General features: G+C 40.2%; 1 protein-coding gene across 2 annotated transcripts; it reads left to right on the top strand.

The window, feature by feature from the left end:
• The first annotated feature begins 955 nt into the window (after nt 1-955).
• Nucleotides 956-25,405, top strand: LOC145775094 (AMP deaminase 3-like). 2 transcript variants are annotated; one of them, XM_082586291.1, is made up of 17 exons: nt 956-1,059; nt 2,354-2,535; nt 3,861-4,060; nt 4,340-4,595; nt 5,541-5,688; nt 7,643-7,832; nt 8,390-8,528; nt 9,492-9,623; nt 9,924-9,986; nt 10,068-10,199; nt 11,211-11,374; nt 15,418-15,540; nt 18,383-18,550; nt 20,894-21,014; nt 21,159-21,368; nt 23,170-23,276; nt 24,857-25,405. In XM_082586291.1, exons 1-17 carry the CDS (start codon nt 1,014-1,016, stop codon nt 25,071-25,073), a joined length of 2,598 nt encoding a protein of 865 aa, XP_082442417.1. In that variant the 5' UTR covers nt 956-1,013; the 3' UTR covers nt 25,074-25,405. The 2 variants fall into 2 exon arrangements, with proteins under 2 accessions (XP_082442417.1, XP_082442418.1); XM_082586292.1 differs by lacking the exon at nt 23,170-23,276 and having other exon boundaries at nt 24,857-24,996.
• The last annotated feature ends 420 nt before the right edge of the window (nt 25,406-25,825 follow it).

Below are 25,825 nucleotides of genomic sequence, written 5' to 3'. Positions count from 1 at the left end.
TTCGTATGTCAATGCTGCAACAGTAATTCATAAGTAAGAAGTTGAAATTAATTTATGACGCAGTCACTAGGCCCCCCTTACCCCCTGCATACACCCCCCAAGTTTTCTCATCGGATCTCGACGAATTACAAAATTGACCATAAATAGAAGTGGGGTGGACATGTCCACCCCAGTCCCCCCCGTGGCGCCGCTACTGCCCCCCCCCCCAACTTAAAGCGATGGAATCACAGCACGACACTTTGATCTTTATATTTTCATTGCATTTTCCCTGCATGAGATTGATAAGAGCGCAGTTTCCTTTCATTCACTGAGAAATACTGTTAGACAAACTAGAATTTTTAGCCAAACTCAGTGGTTAAGCGCCAGACTCAAGATCACGCGGCGCTGGTTGAGCAACGCATTTCAGGACTGATAGAATAATCCTCCGGCAACAAAATTTCAACAATCGGAAACTTCACTCTGCCAATCTTGATAACCAGCCCTGCGTCAATAGCCCCTAATGTGAAACTACCAGGAATAATCTATCACAGGCTTTGTCAGTCCGAAGATAAAAATTCAAACCAAACCAACTACAATTAGAGCAAACAAGTTTATACTAGATTGGAATTACCGACTTTCGCTTTACTTCATCGAACTAGACAACTAAAATTAAATTAGACAACTAAAATTATGTAGTTAGCACTGTTTTATCGATGCATATTTTAAACCTCTCGGTTTTGTCATCTTTCCCTTTTGTTGGTGTCAAATTCGTGTGTTTATCATTTTGTACGTGTTCGGGCCAACAATGGAAAATAAAATTGAAAACAGTTGTCCAAGTCTGCGTTTGATATACGATATGCCAGCAAAGTTGGCAACATCAGTCAAGTTGAGACATTTATGACGTCACAAACGCGCTGTTAGCAACAGTCGGTATGGAATGTCACTGATAAAATATGAGAAAATGTGCATTTTCTAGAAGAAAACAGTTTCTAAAGAGCGGTTCTGCATTCTGCATATAAAATAATTCATTTAAAATGGGAAGTTCTTGTTCATCAGCTGCTGTCACTCCAAGACGAAAAGGTAATAGCTTAGTTTTCTGATTCATTTAGTCATAAGTCACACTGTCACATAAGTCATAAGTCACTAAAGTACCGGTAGAACAGAAACTATCATAGCACTTTCATTTGATTTGATCCCAGTTGTGCTTAAGCGGTTGTATCTGCGAGAAGGCAGAAAGAAATTTTGTAAGGTTAAAAAAAAGCTAGGTTGTGAATGTTTTTCAAGATTGGATTTTAAGTTTTATTTGAGACTAGTAGAATGGAGTGAAATATTTTTGCTTTGGTTACGCGCAATCCTAAATGATAATTCAAATGGCAAATCCTTTTGAATCGACAACGAAACAAAAACGCTTTGTTTTTCGAAACGAAACCAAGGCAAATATATTTTGGAGTCAGAAAGAAATGCTTACAAGGACATTTCTTTTAGTTTTGAACAGAGCTGCACAGGGGCAAGAGTTTTGAAGTATTTAGGAGCCGGAGTCTCGCGTTTTTCGATTATAAGTTTAAAGTTATAGGCTACAGTAGTATATAACAACTTGGATAGTGGTTTGCGCTAGGAGACGAATTGGAGTTTGAAGTCAATCTTTTTAAAACATTTGGAGCAGGACTCAAGAGTTGAGTCGGAGTCACAAACATCGGAGGGGAGCAGGAGTCGCGAAAACTTGACTAGTAGCTTACACCTTTAATTTTGATGCAAAATTCCTTGATTTTGCGTGGAATCATACTTTTATTCGGCCTGTAAAATTTCGCTTCAAACTTAAAGTACCGCAAACTTCTTTTGTGATCTCGAGTAAATGTAAAATCGAAACGAATAAAAATCTCAAAACTCAAAAAGCTCCTTATAAGTGTATTTCAAAGAGTGTTGTCTTGCACTATGTTCATTTATATCAGACTAAGTTATTTATTGCTATAATTGCCTATAAACGCATTAGGCTGTACAAAAATGTTTTTAAAATGAGGTCTCATTTATTTTTTTAATTCCTGCGTTTTTTAAAAATTGAATGAGGCTATTTTCACCAAGCATTTATTTAAATAACATGATATAGGCTACGGTACGTTCTTCTGGGGCAAACTAAGCTGAACTATCACAAGATGTATAAGGTGGTCATCTGCTTTTATTTCAAATGTTAAGACTTTATTTTTGCGTTTGGAAAATGCAAATTAGTCTTTCCTTCATAGACGCATTCTCCTGGCAAAAACTTTTAGCCACGTGAGGCCTTTCTTGGACTGGAGCATAGATACTGTATAATAAAACTTTTAAAAAAATCTAAAATAAGTTTAAAAAAGTACAACATAAGCATAAACTTCTTCTTCAGTGAACGATGACGCCAGCATAGACTCAGAGAAAGGAAAACGAAGTCCAAGCGTTTTGTCAAATGAGATTTTTCGAATTGTAACCCAGCAAGGAGATGAAGATGAAAGCAGAACTAAAAATCAAGATGAAGACTCAGATAAAGCCTCCAATCGACTTTCTGATATTGCTGAAAGACTATTTATGGTACCTATGACTAGAGGAGCTAATTTGAATTAGTCAAGGCTGTCATTTTAAAAATTTACTTTTGCTGTAGGCCTAAGCCTACTGTATTGTTGCTTCATAGGCTATAGCCTGGGCTCTAGGCTACGTCTTGTCAAGAAAAAAGCTTTGCAAAGCTGTCAAACTAATGTTTTGTAAGCTGTGCAATTCTGATCTTTTTGGAAGCTGTAGATGAAGTCAACTAAAATCGCAAAGGGCTTATGTGAAACATTCATTATATTCATTCGATAGCGATATTTGTCGACTAGTAACTCATAGTGTGATTTTTACCATTTTGAACTCTCGGAGCCCTTTTAGAGAATCATCAAGCCGTTCAGTTTTGTTGTTTTTATTAATCACCATCACAGCAAAAACAATGCACGTCAACATAGCAAAGGTCGAAAAAAGGTAGAAGCGACAAAACGCGAACGTTAAAACGTGCTTGTAACCAAAATAAGTTGAAAGAAATTTGGCACGGTTGCAACATCTCGAAAACAATTTAAGATAGAAAGGAAAATAAAAAACACGAAACAATGACAATAAACAAACAAAATCAAACAAGCAAAAACAACATCATCATCTTGCGGAAATCCAATTATACTCGGAGAAGTTGTGTCTTGCAGATATCAAGCCTGCTTTGATATAAAGTTACGTCGATAGATCGATAATTATACGACCCCAGACAGCAAAACTCGTCACCTCCACACCGATTCAACGTCTGCAGACGTTGAATCAATGCAAAAATGACAGGCCAGGCTAGCAGAGATGTAATACCGGTAGTGGCATGTCACAGTAATATGAGAAATTTAGGTTACCGTATGTTTTACGCGTTAAACCAAAATAAAAAAAGTAATACAATTTACTTTGAATTATATTACTTTGGATCTAACATCAACGTAGGCCTATTTATAAACTTTTTTTTTATAAACTTTCTACAGAGCCCCAAGGGGTTGGTGGAGTCTAACTTGGGACTCACATAGATCATCTTATATTGGAATGCTTGCAAATCCAGCCTAGAGGTCACAAAACAACCTCCCAGTGCAACAATAATTTTAAAAACTGGATTAGTCAATGTTTTTTGACTTGAATTGCATAGTGTCATTTGAAAGAAAAACAGCTAATAAGTAGGCCTACACAATACAGTAAGATACAGCAATGCCTTGTGCCTACCTCATTTTCTTAACATTCCCATTCCCACTATACGTATACACACTTATTGACAAAACCGAGGCGTATGTCAGTTTCAGCAATAGCGAATCATTTTGCACCTTTGTGGTATCGCTGTATCAAGTCAAATCTTTAATGTTGAGGAACAATTAAAACATGGAACTCAAGCGGCTGTGGAAATGGGAAACGAGAAACCGATTGAGCTCGAATCAGAACAAGCACGACGTCGTTTGCAAAAGCACAGAGCGTCAATCGTCAACGGGACTGCTAGAATGGGTGGACATCGCGGTTCCATTGCTTACATGGCTGCTGAGTCACAACTGCAATTCGACATTCCAGCAACGTAAATTTAATGTTAACCTATATTCCAATTTCATTATTATTTACATTTGTTTATTAACTACTTGTCAAAGCTTACAAATTTTTATCTTGTTTAATGTTAACTTCATCCCATGCACATTATGCATTCGTTCCATTCAAATAGCCTAATATCCTGCAAAATGCGCTAAATTACTTCAAAGTAATTTATTATAGAATGAGTCTGTTTCTATTGTATTTCACTCACAGCTTAAAGAAAAAAAAAGAATTTAACCTGTTATTGTACTTACTGCTAAAATTACAGAAAATCAGAAGAATGGAATCTTACAACGCCCAAAGTTGAGGAACCAACGATAATCTCGGATCAATCTGAAAAGTTAGCTACGACTCCGACGCTGGAGCAACAACCTCCAACCGAAGCATCCGCAGCTCCGACTCCCGAAGCGCTGGAACAGGACAGCATCCAGCCAAGAAGACTTTCTTTGGAGCATAAGTCGTCAGAGGATGTTTCTTTTCAGCGTGTTTTTGTGGCTGGAGACTCGGGGGATTTCTTAATAGAGGTAAGTAGTAAGAATAACTTAGCTTACTTGAGGTGCAGCTTTTAAATGTATAGCTTGTTAGGTTAGCCTGTCTAGTTTATAGCATGATTGCTTTTTTGTTGTTGTTTCAGAAGGTTTGCAATAATCTCTGATGTAGGCTACTGTAGGTTATTGATTATTTAATTATTATATAATGTTATTTCCCATGAGTTCTAAAGTACTTGGATCTATTCTAATTGTACTTTTACAATTCATTTTATTGTTTATCGAGATTTATTGCCAGAAAAATAGACATGCATCATTCACAATCGATGGTTTTTACTGTATTATTGAAATCTTTATCCTCAGACTAAGAAAGATTCTTTGAGAGCTCAATTTTAGCAGTTTCGCATAATTGAACCACAGAGGTTTGAACCACTGACACATGCCCAGTTGACAAAGCGAAGTTTCGGCTTGTAAAAGTCTTGTTGTCTGCGAATGAATCCATCCATCAGGAGCCGCTGAACGAAGAGCAGTCTTTGAAATGTGTTGTTTAAGCTCACACACGAGGGTCATATCATTGCCACTTCATCACTTCATCTTCATTACGAGTAAATTATACGGTCGGAAAATCATTCTTGTATCACTTGTTCAGTTTGTGCTTTTCGGTCCGGAGTGTCGTTACAGTTATCGTGCGATATCAAATTTATCTTACAATTTTCATTTTATATATATTGCAGATTTAAGTAATTCTTGATGAGGACACACGCACGTGTCGAAAACATTTGAGTTATTATGTTATATATATTTTGTGTGTAATACATGATGTTAAATCCGCTAAGGTTACTTTGTTTTGTTTTTTTAAGGTTCTTTTAAATGATTAACCTTTATATTATTAATCATTTGAAGCTTAATTTTGAAACTTTGTTGTTTAGTTAAATCAATTTTGTTTGTGATTTTAAAAAAACGTCCATTTGTAATTTGCAGGAGCTAAGAGATGTGGCGATTAGCCTAATTCATGCTTTGCGAACAAGACAGTATTACATGAGGCTTGCCAGGCAAAACTTTCCCAAAAAAATTGCAAAAGCCTTAGCTAAAGCCACTGGAAAACCGCTTAAGCAGCCTTTGCACCCAGGTGAGTTGGTGAAATGTGACACAAAGAGAAAAAGGGTAAGTGGTGAAATTGAGCGCCTAGTGAGTTGAGTGCTCTGCCTGCCAACATCAGTGGTTCAAAGTCTTTACAAGTATGCGAAACTGCCAAGTATAACCTATCCGAGGCTTTCATAAAAATTCAAACCAACCAATCAGCCTGTTGATGGAGCAAAATTGTATCCACAGAAGAAATCTTTTCCATCATATATAGCCTACTGTAGACCATCAATAGCACCAATAGCCTACTGTGCCTAACTTTTGAAATATATGTTGCATACTTTTGTACTTCTCTCATCGAACTACTATCTTATAACGTGGTGAGAGAGTTTCCGTGCCTCGGTGACCTCTAGAGCAGGGAATGGAATGGGATGGGATGGGATGGGATGGAGTGGAATGGAATGGAAGATGGAATGGAATGGAAGACAGATTTTGGGATGGAAGATGGAAAATGTCAAGGATGGAAAGGAATGGAAGATCTTGATGATGGGATGGAAGACAATCTTCCATCCCAATTCCATCATTAACTTTCTAACGTTTTATCAAGACATGCAAAATATTACGTTGCTTGCTGAAATAATTCGATTTTCGATTCGTATTAAACCAACGGGACTGTTGCCTGACGCGTATTTGTCAAACCTACTGTCGTTAGGAAGAATTGACCAATCAGAAAGCAATAAACGATTCACACTTCTCCCAAGAGGAGGAAACTTCTTGACGTTTGACAGCATTCTATCATACGACACTTGTGTTCTATGTTTGGAGATTCTCGTGGGTTTTGTTTCGAGAAGGCAGTTAAACGAAATAGATTTTTGTACATTTCGAAACGAAAAACTACAATGGAAAAGTTGATAGAAAACAGAAGGAAACAAAAAAAAAATGTCTCAAAAGTAAACGTTTGAAAGTATTTGCAACCTGAACAAAAGTAATGTTGCTTCTCAAGTATTTTCGTTACTTTTTATCTTCTCCAATGTAGACTACCGGTACTACTACAGTTTCTTTAACTTTGCTACGTGTTGTTTCTTTCTGTATTTATAGCTTCAATCTACGCTTCTAGTTCTAACACCAAACGGTACGTAATCTTTAGGAAAATACTGCTGTTAAATTTTTAGCTTAAATTTAGCCTGTGGTTTTTAGGTTTATTTGTGGCATATTCAACGCAGAGATCACAAAATGTGAAGATGGAAGATGGAATGGAAGAAATTTCTAAGATGGAATGGAAGATTTCTAAGATGGAATGGAAGAAAATCTCAGGGTGGAAGATGGAAAAAAACGTCTTCCATTCCATCCCATACCCTGATCTAGAGCTGCACTGGTGGGAGCTAACTGCTCCCGGAAGGGTCGCCCATGCCAGCAGGTTGGTCGAAAGGTAGAGGCCAGACAAAACGTAGTCCAAAGTCCCCAAGTTTCCAACGGCGGAACAGGCGGATGAAGTCAATCAAGCTCAACGACTGTGAAGGCGGATGAAGGCTGCAGCATGTTACCAGCAGCTCCAATCGTCTTGGCGTGCCTTGCCATTGGGCAAAGCTAATGGCCTTGTCAAGTTTATGTGTCCTTGTTGAGTGTGCGCCATCAAGTCCACCTTAATCAACCCACGCACGTCGCACAGGATTTTTCGCAAAACTTATTACGAGGGCCATCATTGTCATCATCATACAGGCATACAGAAATATCAAACCTGTGCTTTGGTGATAGAGATTTTTTTAAGCATGAGATGAATAAAATACGAGAAGAAAATGGAAAATGATTATGTTAACATCCTTCCTTCACAAAGAAAACTGAATAAAATTATATTGACTACATGAAATATAGTCTAAGCCAAGAAAACTGACTAAAATTATATTGATTACATGAAATATTGTATAGTCTAAGCCAGGTACTCAATTCGTTAATGATTTTAGTATGGTTTTTGCTGATTTACAAAGTTTTTTCGTTCGCAGAGTTTATTGATCCGATGGAAAAGCCTTCGTTTCCACCTGATGAAAGACACTGGACAATTGGCATCAAAGGTGGAATCTTGACAGTCAACGATGCAGATAAAGGAACAGAAGTTAATCTTCCTTATGTCAACAGAGAACGATTTATTTCCAATAGAAACTTGCTATATGCCTTGGTTGCCGATGGACCACTGTATGTGATAGAGCAGCACTTTGTTTAAACTAGTCTTTGATTTTACATTAGTTTTTTCAATGGGAATTGTTTTATATAGGCTAAACTTGCAACAGTCAAACTAAACTATTGTAAAAATTCTGTTTACTGTTCTTTTCATTTCTGTTTATTCCTGTCTTTCTACCTTTTAGTTCTTGTTCTCTTTGCTTTTCGCTTGGGCAACTGAATGAGACCGTTCTATTGTGCTTAACACAATATTGAATAGCGGTAGACTATAGTTCATAGTAGACGTCTGGCTAAAGACAGCAAAGCGCCAAATGTTAGATGCACCTATAGCAGATCTTTTAAGCGGCCGATTAAGCCAATTGTCTGATTATTTAACTGAAAGTCAGTTGGCGCAAAGTTAATCGGTGGATCAACAATCGGTGATTCCAACCAGTGGATTACTGTTAATGAATAAGAGAAAAAATGGTCTGCGGAATAAGCTGTTTAATCGGTGAATGATACGATGTTGGTTATCCAACCCAATCGCGTCAAAACAGCGTTTTATCATTTTTGTTTGCTTTATTTACTTACAGAAAATCATTTTGCTATCGAAGGCTATCCTACCTTAGAAATAAATTTGGCTTACACTGCTTACTCAATGAAGAAACAGAATCGGAGATAATGAAAAATCCAGAGAGAAAATGCAGGAGAGATTTTTACAACGTTCGAAAGGTATACGGAGTCTCCAACTGTTACTTTTCTGTAATTTCACCTTTTTTGTTGATGTGTTTTCTTTAAATAAAATGCTTTAGCAAGAGTTCTTCATTGGAAGATAATTTGGACAACTTTAAAAACTCATAAAAGAATATGTCATTTTGTGGAACTTTTTCAATAACAAAGGACATTAGTGAGCTTCAAATTTTCATTCACTTCGTACAAGTCAAATGAATTCTCAACCTGTAGTGTTGCCGTAAGCGTTGATTTTATTCAACGTAATTTTACTCTTAAACGTCAAATTATTGCATTAAGCATTTGCAAAAGCTTTTTATATTCTCATAGCGATAATGTTTTTGTTAATTTCTTATTGGCTATCCTATTGCTGTTCTCGTGTTAACTAAATTTGCCACTCAGAGCATAGAGTTAAGAGACCCCTGATTTATAGGCTATCATTGGTAGATCTTCTTCTTCATCGTGTGTCACACGGCCGTAGCCCAGAGCATCACGCAAGCTCACGTTGAACTCGGCCAAATCCTGTGCAGAGCACCTTTCTTTTAGGTCAGGGCATTCGAGTAGGTGTTGCATTGTTTGCTCCTGTTCGCATTTGCAACTTGTGTTCCCCATGGAATACCCCCAGTGTCCATTAAAGTTTTACACCTGCCAATCCCAGTTGTTAAGCGATTAAGGCATCGCCAATGCTTCCACGGTTCACGCTTTACGGGAGAAAGGCCCCCTACTGGTGAGAGCTCCATATTGGCCAATGTCGGTCTGGCTGCCAGTCCCTCCTGCCATAGTTGAACCCGCACATTGGCGGTAAAATCGTCTTGACCTAATGGGACAACTGAGGCAAGGAAACTTTTCCTTGACTTCAGACGCCTGTGTGCTGGAGTCTGGATAATTGGTAGATTATGCCTAAGCCAATATATCTGAGTTTTGAAGAGAAATTGAAGACAACTTGTTTATGACGCTTTTGTTTAGGTTGACACCCACATTCATGCTGCTGCTTGCATGAGTCAAAAACATCTGCTGGGGTTTATGCAAGAGAAGGTTCGAAAAGAACCTGATAGAATAGTTTTAAAAAAGAATGGTAAAAAGATGACATTGAAAGAGGTAAGTTACATGTATTGAAAACTACCCAGAATAAGTAGTTAGTTTCTCTGATTGTTTCGTCTGTTGTATAATCCTCAACTAAATCAAAGCTTTTCAGGCTGAGGGTTTTTGGTTAACGGTTGTCTACTAGTGAGGATTTTGAAAGTGACTTGTATTGCAATCACTTGCAATTGGTCGGTTTGGTTGATTTTGCAAAATTATTGCAAAAGAAGTAAACTCATGTGAGCAGATTGAAGACAAATTAATTTTCTTCTAGTTTTAGAAATAACCAAATCTAACAACTAAGTTATCTTTCTCAAGGTTTTTCAAAGTCTTGACTTGGATCCAGTGTTTCTCAATGTTGATGCTCTCGACGTTCACGCGGTAAGCTTTTATTGTCAAAAATACTAGTAGGCCCATTGCATAAATCTGGCTATTTCATACTAACGTTTTTATTTTGGTTAGGACAGGCAGACATTCCATAGATTTGATCGGTTCAACAACCTGTACAGCCCAATGGGAGCATCAGAGCTTAGAGAAATATTTTTGAAAGCAAACAACTTCATTGGAGGAGATTACTTTGCTGAAATCATTAGTGTATGTCAATTTTTAATTTACAGGTTGTGTTTTTGTTTGTATTATCTAGGTATGCGGTGTTTTTCTTTGTTGGGTGAGTGGCAGATATATGGAGGGATAACTTGTCACGTGACCCCAGAAATTGAAAACATTCATTTCTCTTGGTCAAACAAAGTAAACTTGTGAAGCAATTCGGGAAGTTATGCCCACTGAACCCCATAAGCTATAAGACCAAATTAAAGAGAGTTAATTTTTGACTCCCTTGTATTTTTTCTTGCAATGTTTATTTAAAAGGGTAAATCCCATTCCTTTTATTAATTTGCTGATACATTAGTTTGTTTATTATTTACATGTGTATGCTGAATAATAAACTACCTATTTGCAGCAATTCAATAAATTGTCTTGATAAGCAAAGCATTGCAGAAAATGAAATGCGAATTAATGTAGTCTAATTATTACAAACCTGATTCCACGGACTCCTTAAGGTTTCGTGAAACGTTTTAAGGAAGTCAATGAGTGCATTAATTTTAGGAAAAAATATTTTACACCATAGTTCATGTGTTTTTCAGAGTAGTTTTGCAAAAAAATTTACTCAAAGTCATGTTTGGAAATGCACATTTTTAGGGTTGATAATTTTTTGAAACGAACCGGTGACTACAAAAGTTTGGGAACCACTGATGTAGATTTACGCATTGTTTAAAAAGTTATTAGGGAATCTGAATAAGTTGTTTTAAAAATTATTCGAAAATGTGTGCAATATTAAAATTCATATAGCTCAGCTAAAGTAATTTTGCAAAATTTTTACTCATGGTTACTTTATGAAATTTTAGTCTCCGCAAGCTTGGCGTTTTGAAAAGTATTCGTGACTACAGAAAGTTAAGAAACCACGGCCCTATTCTAATATCTTACATAGATTATGACATAAGTTTCAGTATCCTACATTCAACTTCAGATCTTTCATTGATGATGTACCAACCATGCATTGATATTTCACTTTCCTACAAATTTGCTTTGTTTTTGTTGTGTTTTCAGCAAGTGGAACATTCTTTGGTGGAACAAAAATACCATCTCTTAGAACTGAGAATATCAATTTACGGAAGAAGTTATGACGAATGGGCGGTTCTCGCAAAATGGTTCACATCTCATAAGTTACAAAGCACGCACATCAGATGGCTCATTCAAGTTCCGCGCCTGTAGTAAGTTGTAGAAAATTCTAAACTGGTTGTAGCTAGTGACTGGTTCTGTCAAAGTAAATCAGCAACATTCGACCACAAAGTTACTCAGAACCTGGGCCGGATTTAAGGGTACTGTAAGCCCAAGGCTGTTTACTAGAGAAGGGCCTATCTTTGCAAACCAAGCTACAAAAAGTAATAAAAATACATACATGAAAAATTGAAATTATTTACTGCAAAATAACATAAACATAACAGAAAAATGGCTAATGATGCCGCATAGTTGGTTTTGGAAACAAACACAATTTTTGTTGTCAAATTTGAAGCAGATGAAAAAGATTTTGAAAAGAAAGAAATGAATTGTAAGTAGGCTACCTATGGTAATGCTTTACCTAATGACACCCTAAACCAGGGGTTTTCAACCTTTTTTCCACCGCGACACCTTCAGAACAATCAATGTAGTCTAGGAGAAAAAATAATGAGAATAATCTACGTTTTCACACTTTCACCGGTTGAATTGATTGCAATCTTTTATGGATTTATTTAAATCAATTTCAGTGAGATGGTTGGTGCTGCATATTTTTAACTACGGTATTAAGTTTGTCATTGCGTGCACCTTGTCAATGCGTGGCAATGCGTGCACCTTGTCAATGCGTGCACCTTGGAATCAATACAGCCTCTTGACCAATGAGTCTACTGCAAAGTTACCACCACCTAAAACATGCAACGCAGACAAGGCATACCAGGACTTCTGCAATGCTATAATAATTGCGGCAAAGGCCACAATACCACGTGGCCATCGAACCAGCTATACACCATGCTGGGACTCTGAGTGTGAAGCTCTCTATCGCTCCTACCTAAATGCCACCCTGGGTACTGCTTCTAACACCGCCGCCACCAGACTACTTGAGCGGCTGGACGCAAAGAAGCTTGAGCGATAGAATGAAGCCGTCCAAACCATCGACTTCTCACACTCAAGCCGCAAAGCATGGAGCATCATCAACAACCTCACTGGGCGCTCAGCAAACTCCCCTCGCCAGTGCCTCGTTTCTACTAATGCCATCGCTTCTTAGCTAGTGCAGAACGGGGTCTACAAGACAAAGGACCGCGAGACATCCCGCCTTGTCGCCAAGGAAGTGTCTGCCCTGTGGCGAGTGGTAACACCACAAGAAGAAACAATTCTGGAGATTTCACTCCAGAGGAATTCGCCATCGCCCTCCGCCTAGTGAAACCACACAAGTCTCCAGGTCCGGATAAGATCTGCCCTGAGCTTGTGCTCCATGCTGGCCCTCCCCTCAAGTCCTGGTTACGTAGATTCCTCTCTTCCTGCCTGCACCACCTCACAATTCCAAAAATCTGGAGAAGAGCTCTAGTAGTTGCAATCCCTAAGCCTCACAAGCCACCGGAGGACCCAAGGAGTTATCGCCCGATATCCCTCCTCTGCGTTCCTTTCAAAATCCTCGAAAGGCTGATCTATGCCCGCGTCAACCCAATCATCGACCCGCTCCTTCCAAAAGAGCAAGCTGGGTTTCGGCGCGGAAAATCCACTGTAGATCAGGTCACACTGTTGACCCAAGACATCGAGGACTGCTTTGAGGCAAAAAAGAAGGCCGGCGCTGTCTTTCTAGATTTCACAGCTGCCTACGATACTGTATGGCATCGCGGCCTTACTTACAAGCTGCTTCGCCTGCTTCCTGACCGACATATGGTCCACATGATTATGGAACTTGTCAGGAATCGAAGCTTCACCCTCACCACCGGCAATCCACGGCGAAGCAGACTGAGACGCCTGAAAAACGGCGTCCCACAGCAGGGATCGGTCCTGGCTCCACTTCTTTTCAACATCTACACCCACGACCTGCCAACCACGGTCTCCGCAAAATACGCTTATGCGGACGATCTGGCAATTCTCCACTCCACAAAGTCGTGGGAAAATCTAGAAGACACCTTGAACCAGGACATGCAAACTATCTCAGCTTATCTCCAGAACTGGCGACTGAAACTCAGCGAAACCAAAACTGTGGCGGCAGCTTTCCACCTACACAATCGGGAAGCTGATCGTGAGCTACATGTCCACAACAACGGAAAACCTCTGTCCTTCTGCCCCGAGCCAAGGTATCTTGGGGTGACACTAGACAGATCGCTCATATACCGCCACCATTTGGTGTCACTGCGCAAGAAACTGACATCCCGCGCTGCACTACTGAAGCGCCTGGCAGGCTCTAGCTGGGAGGCGAGGGCTGACACTTTGCGAATAGCTGCCTTAGCCCTTGTCTACTCTTCTGCAGAGTACTGTGCACCTGTCTGGTGCCGCAGTGCTCACTGCCACAACATCGACACTGCCATAAACAGCGCCCTGCGCACAGTGACCGGATGCCTGCGTCCGACACCATTGGACAATCTCCCCATTCTCGCTGGCATCCAACCTGCTGAGCTTCGTCGCGAAGAAGCCACTCTGTCCCTCGGTCGACGGGCACTGGAGCCGAACCATCTTCTCCACCACAAGATCTCTGCCTTCCCAAACGGGCACCCCCGCCGACTGAAATCAAGACACCCATTCGTGCCAGCCGCTCGGCTTCTGATCAACGAAGCTGATGAACAAGACATCTCTGCGGCTACTTGGGCGGACCATAAATGGAATTCTGAATGGAGGTCAAGCACCACCAGACTCCATTCATTCATCCCCGACGCCGACACACGCCCCATCGGCCTGACACTACAGAGACAGGCATGGGTGCGCCTCAACCGTCTCCGTACGGCCGTCGGGCTTTTCCGCTCAACCATGCACCAATGGGAAATGGCTTCTTCCTCCTCCTGTGAATGTGGTGCCGAGGAACAGACCGCAGACCACATCATCAATGACTGTACCATCTTCAAGCCACCTAACGGAGTGGAAGGTCTGCGCGTCATGGATAATGAAACTAAAGACTGGCTGCTCTCTAGCAGCCTTCCAGTGTAGTCCGGGAACATCGTGAATCTGGGGTGGTAAAAGGATAGACCCTCGGCCCCAGAAGCTCAGACGACGACGACGTGCACCTGTTGCTGAAATAACTTTCAAACAAAATAGCCGACACTAATTTTTTTTCAACGTCATTGAAAACGATACTGAGAAATCTATAGCCTACTTTGCATAGGATTTTACATAATTTTGCTTTTTTTACTATTGCGTTATTACTGGTTAACTTTAGTCTGCAGAAAACAACGTACAAGAACTTGGTGAAAAATATCGAACGCTTTCCTATAGTTAAAGCCATTGCAACGTCTGAAAGCTTAAACGATATAATAACCTCAAGTAGAGGAATGGGCGATTGCGAAAAAAACACAGTTTTTAATCTTTTCTGGCAAAAAAGAATTGAAAACAAAACACTGGAATTTCAAGCGCCTCGCGAACCTACGAAAAACGGCTCGCGACCCCCAGGTTGAAAAGCCCTGCTCTAAACTCAATTTCGGTAAAAGTGGCGCCTACGTGGTTTTGGAAATGGGCTCTTCATATGTAGTGAATTAACTCAGTCATTCGTTTTTAAGCAAAAACTGTACTGTAATTGAATCTGTATCACTATCAGCCTTACTAAAATTGAGGGCCGAATTTTTCCAGGGCCTAAGGCTATAGCCTTGTTAGCTTAATGGTTAATCCGGCCCTGCTCAGAACAAAGTCCTTATGAGTGACTCCTAATACAAAGCTATCTTGGTAGGGAAATAACTTGTCCAACATTATCGTGCTGATAGCTGAGTATAAGTACTTTATTCGTTTACTTTTAAATTGTTGGAATCACAACGAGCAACCAATTCTTTCTTAAATTGGCTTAACGTCGGCAGACGTTGCTCAATTAATGCAAACCAGTTCTGATTTGCTGTCTGGGATTGATTGATTTATGGTGTTTTTCAACATTTCGCTTTACATGACCTTTCTGTAATTTGGATTCCAGTCGTAAAAACAAAGAAACCTGCATTTTAGTTGCTATTATTTGAAAGAGATAATACACTTATTGTTACACAAAAACAGCTCTCCATTGAGCTCTATTGTGACATGGCAGTACATCGATAAGAAGAACGTTGTTATGTTTTAGTGACGTTTACAAAGCGAAAGGATCCGTAGACTCTTTTCAAGTTATTTTGGATAACTTGTTCCGTCCTGTATTCGAGGCAACTGTGGCACCAAATAAACACAAAGACATCAGTTTGTTTTTAAGGTAACCAGTAAATGTATTGTACAAATGTACAAGCAACCACAAAAAAACTCTTGCAAGCGCGAGGCTATAAATATTGTTTGTTCTTGACCTTACAGTTTCTATAAGCAAGTCGTCAATGGTTGACTAGGGTGTTGCGTTTTTCAAAGAATTTTTGAATTTCTTTTTGGAAGTATGATTTTCTGACCGGAAATGGCGTGAAACGACACCAGAAGAAAAAAATTTTGAAAAATTTTATGTTTTAGGTGTCCCACGCTCACCCCGAAAATTTTGCGTTTTGCCGCAAATGAACATATTTTCAAACGCAAGCAATTTCTACATTTTACATCATAACGGCACCATGTTGGGTATCATTTTGATCAGAATTTTATGGAGAACATCACTAAACTATCAAAAGTTAATTTTCTGCAAGAATGTAAAAATTGAAAATTTGGCCTGATGTAATATTTTGACAAAAATCCATTCGAAAAAGGTGGAAAAATTGGAAAATTAGACACAAAATGTTTTGAAACATGCGATATACACAATACTACAATAGTCTTATCAGTTAAATGCCAAACAGTGTCAAAACTAAGTGTCAAAGATCATTGGGCTTGTCAATCATCCTTGAAAATCACCATCTCATCCAAAACTTTGAAGCTATCCAACTCTTGTATCCAACTCTTGTACCTTGTATGGGCCAATCTAATTGATGTTTGCTGGTACACCTTCTCTTTTTCTTTGAAGTGTCAAAACTGTGTCGTCGTCATCGTGTGAGCGTCTGGGGCCGAGGGTCTATCCTTTTACCACCCCAGATTCACGATGTTCCCAGACTACACTGGAAGGCTGCTAGAGAGCAGCCAGTCTTTGGTTTCATCATCCATGACACGCAGACCTTCCACTCCGTTAGGTGGCTTGAAGATGGAGCAGTCATTGATGATGTGGTCTGCGGTCTGTTCCTCAGCACCACGTTCACAGGAGGAGGAAGAGGCCATTCCCCATTGATGCATGGTTGAGTGGAAAAGCCCGACGCCCGTACGGAGACGGTTGAGGCGCACCCATGCCTGTCTTGAAAGTGTTAGACCGATGGGGCGTGTGTCGGCGTCGGGGATGAACGAATAGAGTCTGGTGGCGGTTGACTTCCATTCAGAACTCTATTTATGGTCCGCCCAAGCAGCCGCAGAGGTCTTGTACATCAGCTTTGTTGATAAGAAGTTGAGCGGCTGGCACGAATGGGTGTCTTGATTTCAGTCGACGGGGGTGCTCGTTTGGGAGAGCAGAAATCTTGTAGTGGAGAAGGTGGTTAGGCTCCAGTGCCCGTCGACCGAGGGACAGAGTGGCTTCTTCGCGACGAAGCTCAGTGGGTTGGATGCCAGCGAGAATGGGGAGATTGTCCAATGGTGTGGGACGCAGGCATCCGGTCACTGTGCGCAGGGCGCTGTTTATGGCAGTGAGCACTGCAGCACCAAACAGGTGCACAGTACTCTGCTGAAGAGTAGACAAGGGCTAAGGCTGCTATACGCAAAGTGTCAGCCCTCGCCCCCCAGCTAGAGCCTGCCAGGCGCTTGAGTAGCGCAATGTGGGATGTGAGTTTCTTGCGCAGTGACACCAAATGGTGGCGGTATGTGAGCGATCTGTCCAGTGTCACCCCAAGATATCTTGGTTCGGAGCAGAAGGACAGAGATTTTCCGTTCTGGGCGTGTAGCTCACGATCAGCTTCCCGATTATGGAGGTGGACAGCTGCTGCCACAGTTTTGGTTTCGCTGAATTTCAGTCGCCAGTTCTGGAGATAGGCTGAGAGAGTTTTCATGTCCTGGCTCAAGGTGTCTTCTAGATTTTCCCACGACTTTGTGGAGTTCAGAATTGCCAGATCGTCCGCATAAGCATATTTTGCGGAGACCGTAGTTGGCAGGTCGTGGGTGTAGATGTTGAAAAGAAGTGGAGCCAGGACCGATCCCTGCTGTGGGACGCCGTTTTTCAGGCAAGGTTTGTTTGCTCTCCTTGTTTGTCACTAGGCCAGCCTAATGATTGGGTGAATGGGTGTCCTTTAAAAACAACCAGATGGCGAATGAGAGGCTGATTGGCAACATCACCAGATGTTTGAATAACCGAAAGGTTGAAGACAGAAACGATGCAATGTCAGACGACAAAATAAAAGAAACTGATGACAAAATAGGAGCTTATGTCACATCAATATGTTCGGATATCACACAGTTTTGACACTTCAAAGAAAAAGAGAAGGTGTACCAGCAAATATCAATTAGATTGGCCCATGATACAAGAGTTGGATAGCTTCAAAGTTTTGGATGAGATGGTGATTTTCAAGGATGATTGACAAGCCCAATGATCTTTGACCCTTAGTTTTGACACTGTTTGGCATTTAACTGATAAGACTATCGTAGTAACCGTATGTTTCAAAACATTTTGTGTCTAATTTTCCAATTTTTCCACCTTTTTCGAATGGATTTTTGTCAAAATATTACACCAGGCCAAATTTTCAATTGTTACATTCTTGCAGAAAATTAACTTTTGATAGTTTAGTGATGTTCTCCATAAAATTCTGATCAAAATGATACCCAACATGGTGTGGTTATGATGTAAAATGTAGAAATTGCATGCGTTTGAAAATATGTTCATTTGCGGCAAAACGCAAAATTTTCGGGGTGAGTGTGGGACACCTAAACCTTAAAATTTTTCGAAAAAAATTTTTTTGGTGTCGTTTCACGCCATTTCCGGTCAGAAAATCATATTTTCAACATAGGTTGTAAAATTTGCAACACCCTAATGGTTGACTGATACTTTTAATAAGAAAGAATTGATGTAATAAATGTGAAGTAATTTAGTGGCAAAAGCCGTTAATTTTCAGACACGTTGTGGGATTTGACAGTGTGGATGACGAATCTAAACTTGAACCTGGCTTCATGAAAAAGTCGTCTCCAACTCCTGACAAATGGCAGCGAGATAGCAATCCATCTTACACTTACTACATCTACTACATGTACGCAAACATCGCCCGTCTAAATCATTTACGTTGGTAAGATTTGATTTGATGAGACGAATGCAAACTATAACCCATTCCGCTTAGATTTTTAGGAGAGGGTAATTTAGGCTATGTCTCTTGAAGGATATTTCATGAAGAAAAAGACTGAATAAATTAATGGGCACACTGCTGATTTAGGCTATTAAAAACTGTAGCCTATTATTGTACAAGTGAATTCATCCTTCAGAAAATCAACAAATAGTAAAATTTTAAAAAGAATTCTGAATTCTACTTTTTTGAACTTTTATTTGTCACATGGCACTAGACTGCAGGGTAGGAACAGTGGAATACCGGGACGACTCACTTTATTGATTTTTCTTGCGATATGGACAGCTGGAGGGTCACTGCGAAATTCAAAAATTGGCGAAACTGCAAAAAGTTTTCTTTGCTTTTAGGTAAATTCATTCTTAGCGAATGAAATGCTATATTTTGCGTAAAATTTTGAGTGCTAGAACATCGGCAAAACTTTCTAAAGCAATGTGAGGCTAACTACCGTTACCACTGTAGCGTGAAATCCATCGCTGCATTATTATGACTGGAATAGTATTAAATAAACATGATATCACATATTTCCATACATTCATTTTGGCAATACACACTTTGTACACATGCAGCCAGGTCCTATATGGTGCATCTGGATATGCAACACATAGCGGTAGACATCAAGCTGCAGTTGTACCAAATTTTGTCATTACACTATGACCCTCCAGTTGTCCACCATCATTTTGAGTGAGCAATCCCCTACTTCTACCATCCCTAACTGCAGGGTTCTTAATTTTTTTTTAACGCGGACCCCTTAAAACAAATTTTGGTTTGCGTGGACCCCCTTTATGCCCTAGTCCGAGAAACTTTTTTGATCAGCATGAATTGGACATGACGCAATAAAATTAAAATGAATTGGTAACAAAATTTATTTTCATTTGAATAAGGACCTTTTGATGATCCGCCTTTTAAGGTGAAACAGGCTGTCAAGCGTTTAGAGAGTAGTAACTATATTTGATTTGAAGTAACAAAATTTATGTTTTATTAAATTTAAGAAATAGCGAATGCAGATTGTTTTTCATTATCTTTGATTTAATTTCATTAATGTGAAGGATGCTGCTGTTTGTCTACTACAAAAACATGAAATTGTGGCTTCGTCTTTGATAGGGCAACACGCATGCCATCCTTTGCATCCAGCCGGTTTCGACTCTTTGTTTTGATAGTTACCAAGGATGAAAATCCTGACTCATAAATATGTAGTCGCAAAAGGGATTATAGCAGCCATGGCTCTCTACCAAAAAGGGATAGCCTATGCATAAATCTTTTACAATCTTAACCTAGCCTAGCTAACGTCTAGCTTAGCTGCAACTGATAAAATTTTGCGATATTCAAATAGCGTCAAAAACAGCAATGTGGAAAGTAGCGTAATCAACGTACGCAACAAAAAACTGTACGTAACAAATAGTACAATGCGACAACAATTATCTGGAAACGCCAAACTAGAAATCATCAGCGTTGTTTGAAGTTAAAATCTTTTCTTTTGAAAAGTTTATTCCATTTTTGAAATTATACACTAAGATTTCCATTGGGCCTTCATGGACCCCCTAAAACTAGTCCGCGTACCCCTTGGGGGTCCACAGACCCCAGTTTAAGAACCCCTGCACTAGAGTATTACTTTCCGATTCCATTGATGTTTCACTGGTCATTCTAGGCTCACCAGAAGAGAATTTACAGCAAAGTTAGTGCAGAAGGTCAGAAAGTTTTCAATTTGATTTGAGAAAGGTTTTGGGGCTAGGTCAAACATTTGATGATTGCTGCAATCTGGAAAGCGGTTTTGGTATCTAATTTTTAGTCCAGAGACAGGGATAGCAATCTTCTTACCTATGTCATTTCAGTTTTTGAGTTTAAACAAGCAGTAGCTTGTTTATTTTGAAATTCGTGGCTGAAGTGGCTAGTTTACCACCAGCGAGCTTAAGTGGGCCCGGTACTTTACCATCTGGCGGCTGAAGTGGCTGCTTGTACCTCTGATGGCAATTCCTTTAGGTCTGATTATATTAAGATCTTGATAATGTTTGAAGCTGCGGGGAATCTTTTAAATCCGGACCCCTTAAGTATTCCGGGCCCGGGTCTAAAAGTACCACCTAGACCCCCCTGTAGCATAACGCCTAGTATGATGCTTGTCGTCAATCTCTTTAATGTTAATAACGGTTCCGACGCCTCACCAGTGTGTCATGTGATGTTTTAACGGCACCTAGCTCATTAGCTCCATACATCTGATTCTGTAGGCGACTGGTAGTGCTTCTGGTAGTTTGTCTACAAACTAAAGCGTTCTAACCGATCGTTAATGCCACGCAGCATGAGAGGAATGAATACATTTACTCTACGACCTCACTGCGGCGAAGCAGGAAGCCACGATCATATTTTAATAGGATTCATGCTGGCTCAAAATATTTCTCACGGACTGGTGTTGAAAAAGGTAAGTTAAGCATCAGCTGAAGTAACATCAAGCTTAGCACTATGGCTAAATTTCAATTGCAGGTCAATATCCTACCTGTTAACCTAGCCTACATGTCATGATTTTTTTAGTATTATCGGTACGGTAATTGTTTTCTGGATTTAGGTTCCTGTCCTTCAGTATTTGTACTATCTTTCCCAAATTGGCATTTGCATGTCGCCATTGAGCAACAATCATCTCTTCCTCGAATACAACAAAAGTCCTTTTCCTGATTTTTTTGCACGCGGTTTGAGGGTTTGCTTGTCAACAGATGATCCACTCCAGTTCCACTTTACTATGGAACCACTTATGGAGGAGTATGCGGTAGCTGCTCAGGTATGTTCCGGAATAAAGTACTGTATAATTTGCGTATGGGACAGTCTACAGAAAGAAGCGATGGACCAAAGGTTCTTAACCTTTTCGCACTCGTTTACCTCTTGTCGGCTGTCATAACATAAATTTACCCCCTTCTTCAGATTAAGTTGTGGTGTGGTTCGTCTTTTTACTTTTTAGTAAATTTACTTCCTTCCAGAGTGGCGCCCCTTCGACCAGGCCTTGATTTCTCTCACGTATGAACAGTAGGCTACACTGCCATGGAGAGCAGTTCCTACGGCCTTTCTCAGGGCTATGGCCTGCTGAATTGAACTCTCTTGATAGATGAAATACACACCGAGAGAATAAATTTACGCCTGATTGAGAAGCATTGCCATAGACCAGTGGTTCCCAACCTTTTTTTGGCTGCTACCCTAATCTCCACCCTGAAGTGAGCCAATTACTCCTACGTTCAATTTTCAAAACCAAAGGTGTTTATTGCTGTGTATTTCAAAGGGCTAACTATGGAAATCCAAATACAATACAATACTGAATACAAGATGACAATGCGTGGTAAACATTCAATGCGAAGGTTGGACCTGGACCTCAGCCGCCTGCTTTGTGATCCTGGGCTTTGTGGTACTGAGGGCGATTCTTGCGTCGCTTTTAACATCCAGGCGATTGCGCTTCTTTGTCTTCATTCCCAAGACAGTTACAAATCCTTGTTCACAGCGATACGTTGTTGAAAAAGATGTCAGGATATTTAATGCCTGTATCGCTAATGCTGGTGCGTCCTGGAGTCTGCCAATCCAGAAGGGTTCCAAGCCTTTCCCCTTGAAATCAAGTTTCAGCGCTTCGTTCATTCGGAGAGTGATAAATTCTTTTTTGGCAGGAAAGTCGTCATCATCCACCTGGCTGTCATCACATGTGAAGGGCTCAGTGCACCGTTGGAGACTAGCCGTGTCCGAATTCGGAAAGTATAGTTGCCTATCTTCTTGGCTAGCTGGCCTAAGTGGTCAGCTATGTCCTCCTTCAACGCCGCTGTCAACTCAAGTACATTGCCTTCGAGGTACATGTCGACTTGTCGAGCGTCTGAAACTGCGCCACTATGCTTCTTCCACAATTTAATCTTTGCGATAAATGCAGCTATACGGCTACTTTGGTGTCGATCACAGTTACATTCTTGCCTTGAATTAAAAGATTGCCTTTGTTCAATTCACCAAAGATATCAGCCAGGTAGCACAGCTGGGAAATCCACTGTTGGTTAGAAAAATATTCAGCCAAGTCGGACTTCTTTTCTTTCAGAAAAACATGGACAGTTTCACGAAGTTAGACCAGGCGGGTTATCACTTTGACACGAGATAGCCACCGTGCTTCTGCGTGGTACAGTAATGCTTCGTATCTTTCTCCCATCTCCTTGCATAGTCCCTTGAAAAGACGGTTGTTCATTTCTTTCGCTTTTATAAAGTTCACAACCTTCACAGTTTTCAAATCGGGTCTCGTTACCCTCCCAAAAATAGGCAAATTACCCCCTGGGGGTAATTTACCCCCAGGTTGGGAACCACTGCCATAGACATATATTTTGACCTGGTTGCTTGTGTCAATGTTTCACTGGTATATTTAAGCAGCGAGCCATTACACTGCGTTGCAGTTTGAAGATGAGGAGCACATAGTAGGCTATGCAAAGTAGGCGTTGGTAAAGCCGTGTAATTACACTCACCCACTGACATCAACTGAATATGACCGAAAGATAGATGTGTCCCAGACCTCGCTAAAATGCAAACGTGGTGGGACTTCAAAGTCACGTGATAATATTATGGTTTAGGTTTGGAAGTTTAGTGTCTGCGACATGTGCGAAATGGCAAGAACAAGTGTTCAAGTGTCCAGTTTCTCACATTCTGAAAAAAAGAAGTGGCTTGGCGATTTTTATAGGTTTGTCTGAATCGATGCAATCTCTTTACGTGTGCCGTTTATACCTAATTGGCTACTATATGACTACGTTGAAGGTGGCCCAAAAGTTGAGCATTTAATTAGTAACTTCGGGTGGGCTAGAAAAGGTGAACAGCTTTTTGTTGAATAGTTTCTCCGCAATAATAACACCAAACTTATTGAAAGTTCACACAAAATAACTTCAAGATGTCATCAACACTTTGACAAAGTATCTGAGAATTCAGTTACAAATTATGTGAGTATTGTCTAATCCAAAGCTAAGGGTCAAAAAGTTCAATATCAGAGTAATTCTTGAAATGAGTTTTGTGAGTTTACACTGTTCTGGCGGATTGCAGGTGACTTTATCCTAGAAACAGTTACGCGTTTCAACAGGACGGGGCTCCTTCACACACAATTAGGGTGACCTAGGCTCATGTAGAGGAGGTTATTTCAGAATTTATCAAGATGTATGAATAGACGCTAAGTCCTGACTTCAACCCAGAATATTATACCGTAGCCTATGGAATTCTTTGAAGGAGAAAGTTTACCGAGGAAGCTTGAATTGACAGAATAAAAATGTCATGGGAAGAGATCTCGGTAGAAGAAATACTGTACGCAAAAACAGTTCTGTGTAAAAGAAATGACGTCGCTTAGTCGTGGTAATCCAAAGTGAACACCGCATCATCCCACTGCCTAAAACATTACTGAGTGTAAAATTTAATAAAATTAATGTTATCGCCAAGAAAATCCCCAAGGAAAAGCGGTTCAAGTTTTCTGGTGTACGGTACCCAATAGCCTACGTTTTGAGGTGATATTTCAATTCGGTCCGCCCCGATAGCTCAATTGATTAGCGCGTGACTTCGTGAACGAAGAAGTTTCAATATCAAGCGGCGCTGGTTCGACTCTCCGGGTGTGCGCTTGAGTAGCGCATTCTAAGGACTGCTCTCCATTCAGTGGCACCTAATGGATGGAATAATTCCCCGGCAACAAGATTTCAACAATCGGAAACTTCACTGTGTCAACCTCGGTAACCGGTGGTGAGACAAAAGCCTCTACAAGTAGGCTATACGAAACTACCAGGAATGACCTATCAAGGCTTTGTCAATCCAAGGATAAAGGTTCCAAACCAAACATTGTCTCAATTAAGATGTACAGGAAAGTGTCTGAATACAGATATCTCGGTGAGTTTTGGGAAAACTTGCAAATAGCCTACCTTGAGCCAAAATACAGCCTAGCCTAATATTGTCATCTAGCAAGTAAGAGACTGGACAATAGAAATATCATTGCACAGCTGTGGGGTTTAGTTACAAATATTCCATTATATAGTTGACAAAAACGTCGTCATATTAGGGACGTGAAATATAGCACATATCTTATGAAACCACCCTGCCGAACCTTTATTACGTACTTGATAACTATGTCGGTCTAAAGCACCTCTCTGCGTTATTTCAATCTTTTTTAAACCTGCTGTGTTACAAGTATGCCTGTGAAGCTAAAAATGAAAACAAAAAATACCAAAAACCTTTGCATAGTCAGAAAAAGCAATGAATTATATTCTCATGCTAAAAATCTTGATTTCACAGAAAAGAAGTGGGTGGAAATGACATCAGTAAAACGAACGTCCCGGATGTCAGAGTTGCATTTCGAGATGAAACTTTGATCGAAGAACTTCATCTTCTAACCGAGGCATTCAGCCGCCAACCAGATAATTCGAAAGACATGGCTGGTGACAATGAAATATCAGATATGGTTTTCAAACGAACTGCAACTCCAGAACAGTCCCCAGCCGTGGTGACCTAAAACACCATGGAGCTTATTGCATAAGCTGTTGTTTCTATCGTTCACTTGCCATAAATATTTCATAGTCAAGTATAAGTTCATATTTGAACCAATAGATGAAAGAATCGGACGCCTCGAAGACATTCAATAAACGTAGGCCAGATATTTCGTCGAAAATAGTGAATGGGTCATTCACAAATTGTGCATTTGCTCCACAATGACATCCAGTAGAAACCTTCAGGTGTCTCAAGCAAACTAGTTATTTTCAGGGATCAACTCAAAAGCGTTTCTTCGTAAAATTAACTCAATGGGCGGTTCAATGTCACCCAGCCAGGTAAGTTTAAGTGAGTGAATGTGAAATACAGAACCAACTGAAATGTCTAGTCAAGCCATTCAGGTAAAAGTCACGTAAATTCTTGCTGCACACTCGACAGCCGAGAAACAGATGTTTTCGGAAAAGTCCTGATGGCTGGTGTGGAGGCTACACCGTATGGTTAGCGAAACACAATGCTCGCTGTTTTATAGTGAGTGGTCAGGTAGTGCTGACGCCAGAAAGATCGCTCTTCTCAATAGATAGACTCCAGTCGTGCAAAGAACGTTAATGAGACAGAGGAGAAAACCTGCCTGTGGTTTTGCAATGGTGAAAATCTGTTAAAGGTGAATTGCCTGTCACAACCTACAGAAACATCCCAGGTTGAATTAAAATATTTTTACCTATCCTAATTCTGACACTATTTCAGATGCGATATCAAGTGTAGGCTAGCCTACATGAA

This window comes from Aplidium turbinatum, chromosome 8 (assembly GCF_918807975.1).
Source record: "Aplidium turbinatum chromosome 8, kaAplTurb1.1, whole genome shotgun sequence".
Classification (NCBI taxonomy): domain Eukaryota; kingdom Metazoa; phylum Chordata; class Ascidiacea; order Aplousobranchia; family Polyclinidae; genus Aplidium; species Aplidium turbinatum.
The sequence above is the reverse complement of the archived record's forward strand: the minus strand, read 5'-3'. Positions and strand labels throughout refer to the sequence as shown.

Excerpts from the sequence above, each read along its gene's own strand:
- LOC145775094 (XM_082586291.1), top strand. The coding sequence starts at position 1,014 with ATGGGAAGTTCTTGTTCATCAGCTGCTGTCACTCCAAGACGAAAAG. Across the intron at positions 9,624-9,923 it reads AAAAGATGACATTGAAAGAG|GTTTTTCAAAGTCTTGACTT; the intron begins GTAAGTTACATG and ends ATCTTTCTCAAG. Across the intron at positions 21,369-23,169 it reads AGTATGCGGTAGCTGCTCAG|GTTTGGAAGTTTAGTGTCTG; the intron begins GTATGTTCCGGA and ends ATTATGGTTTAG.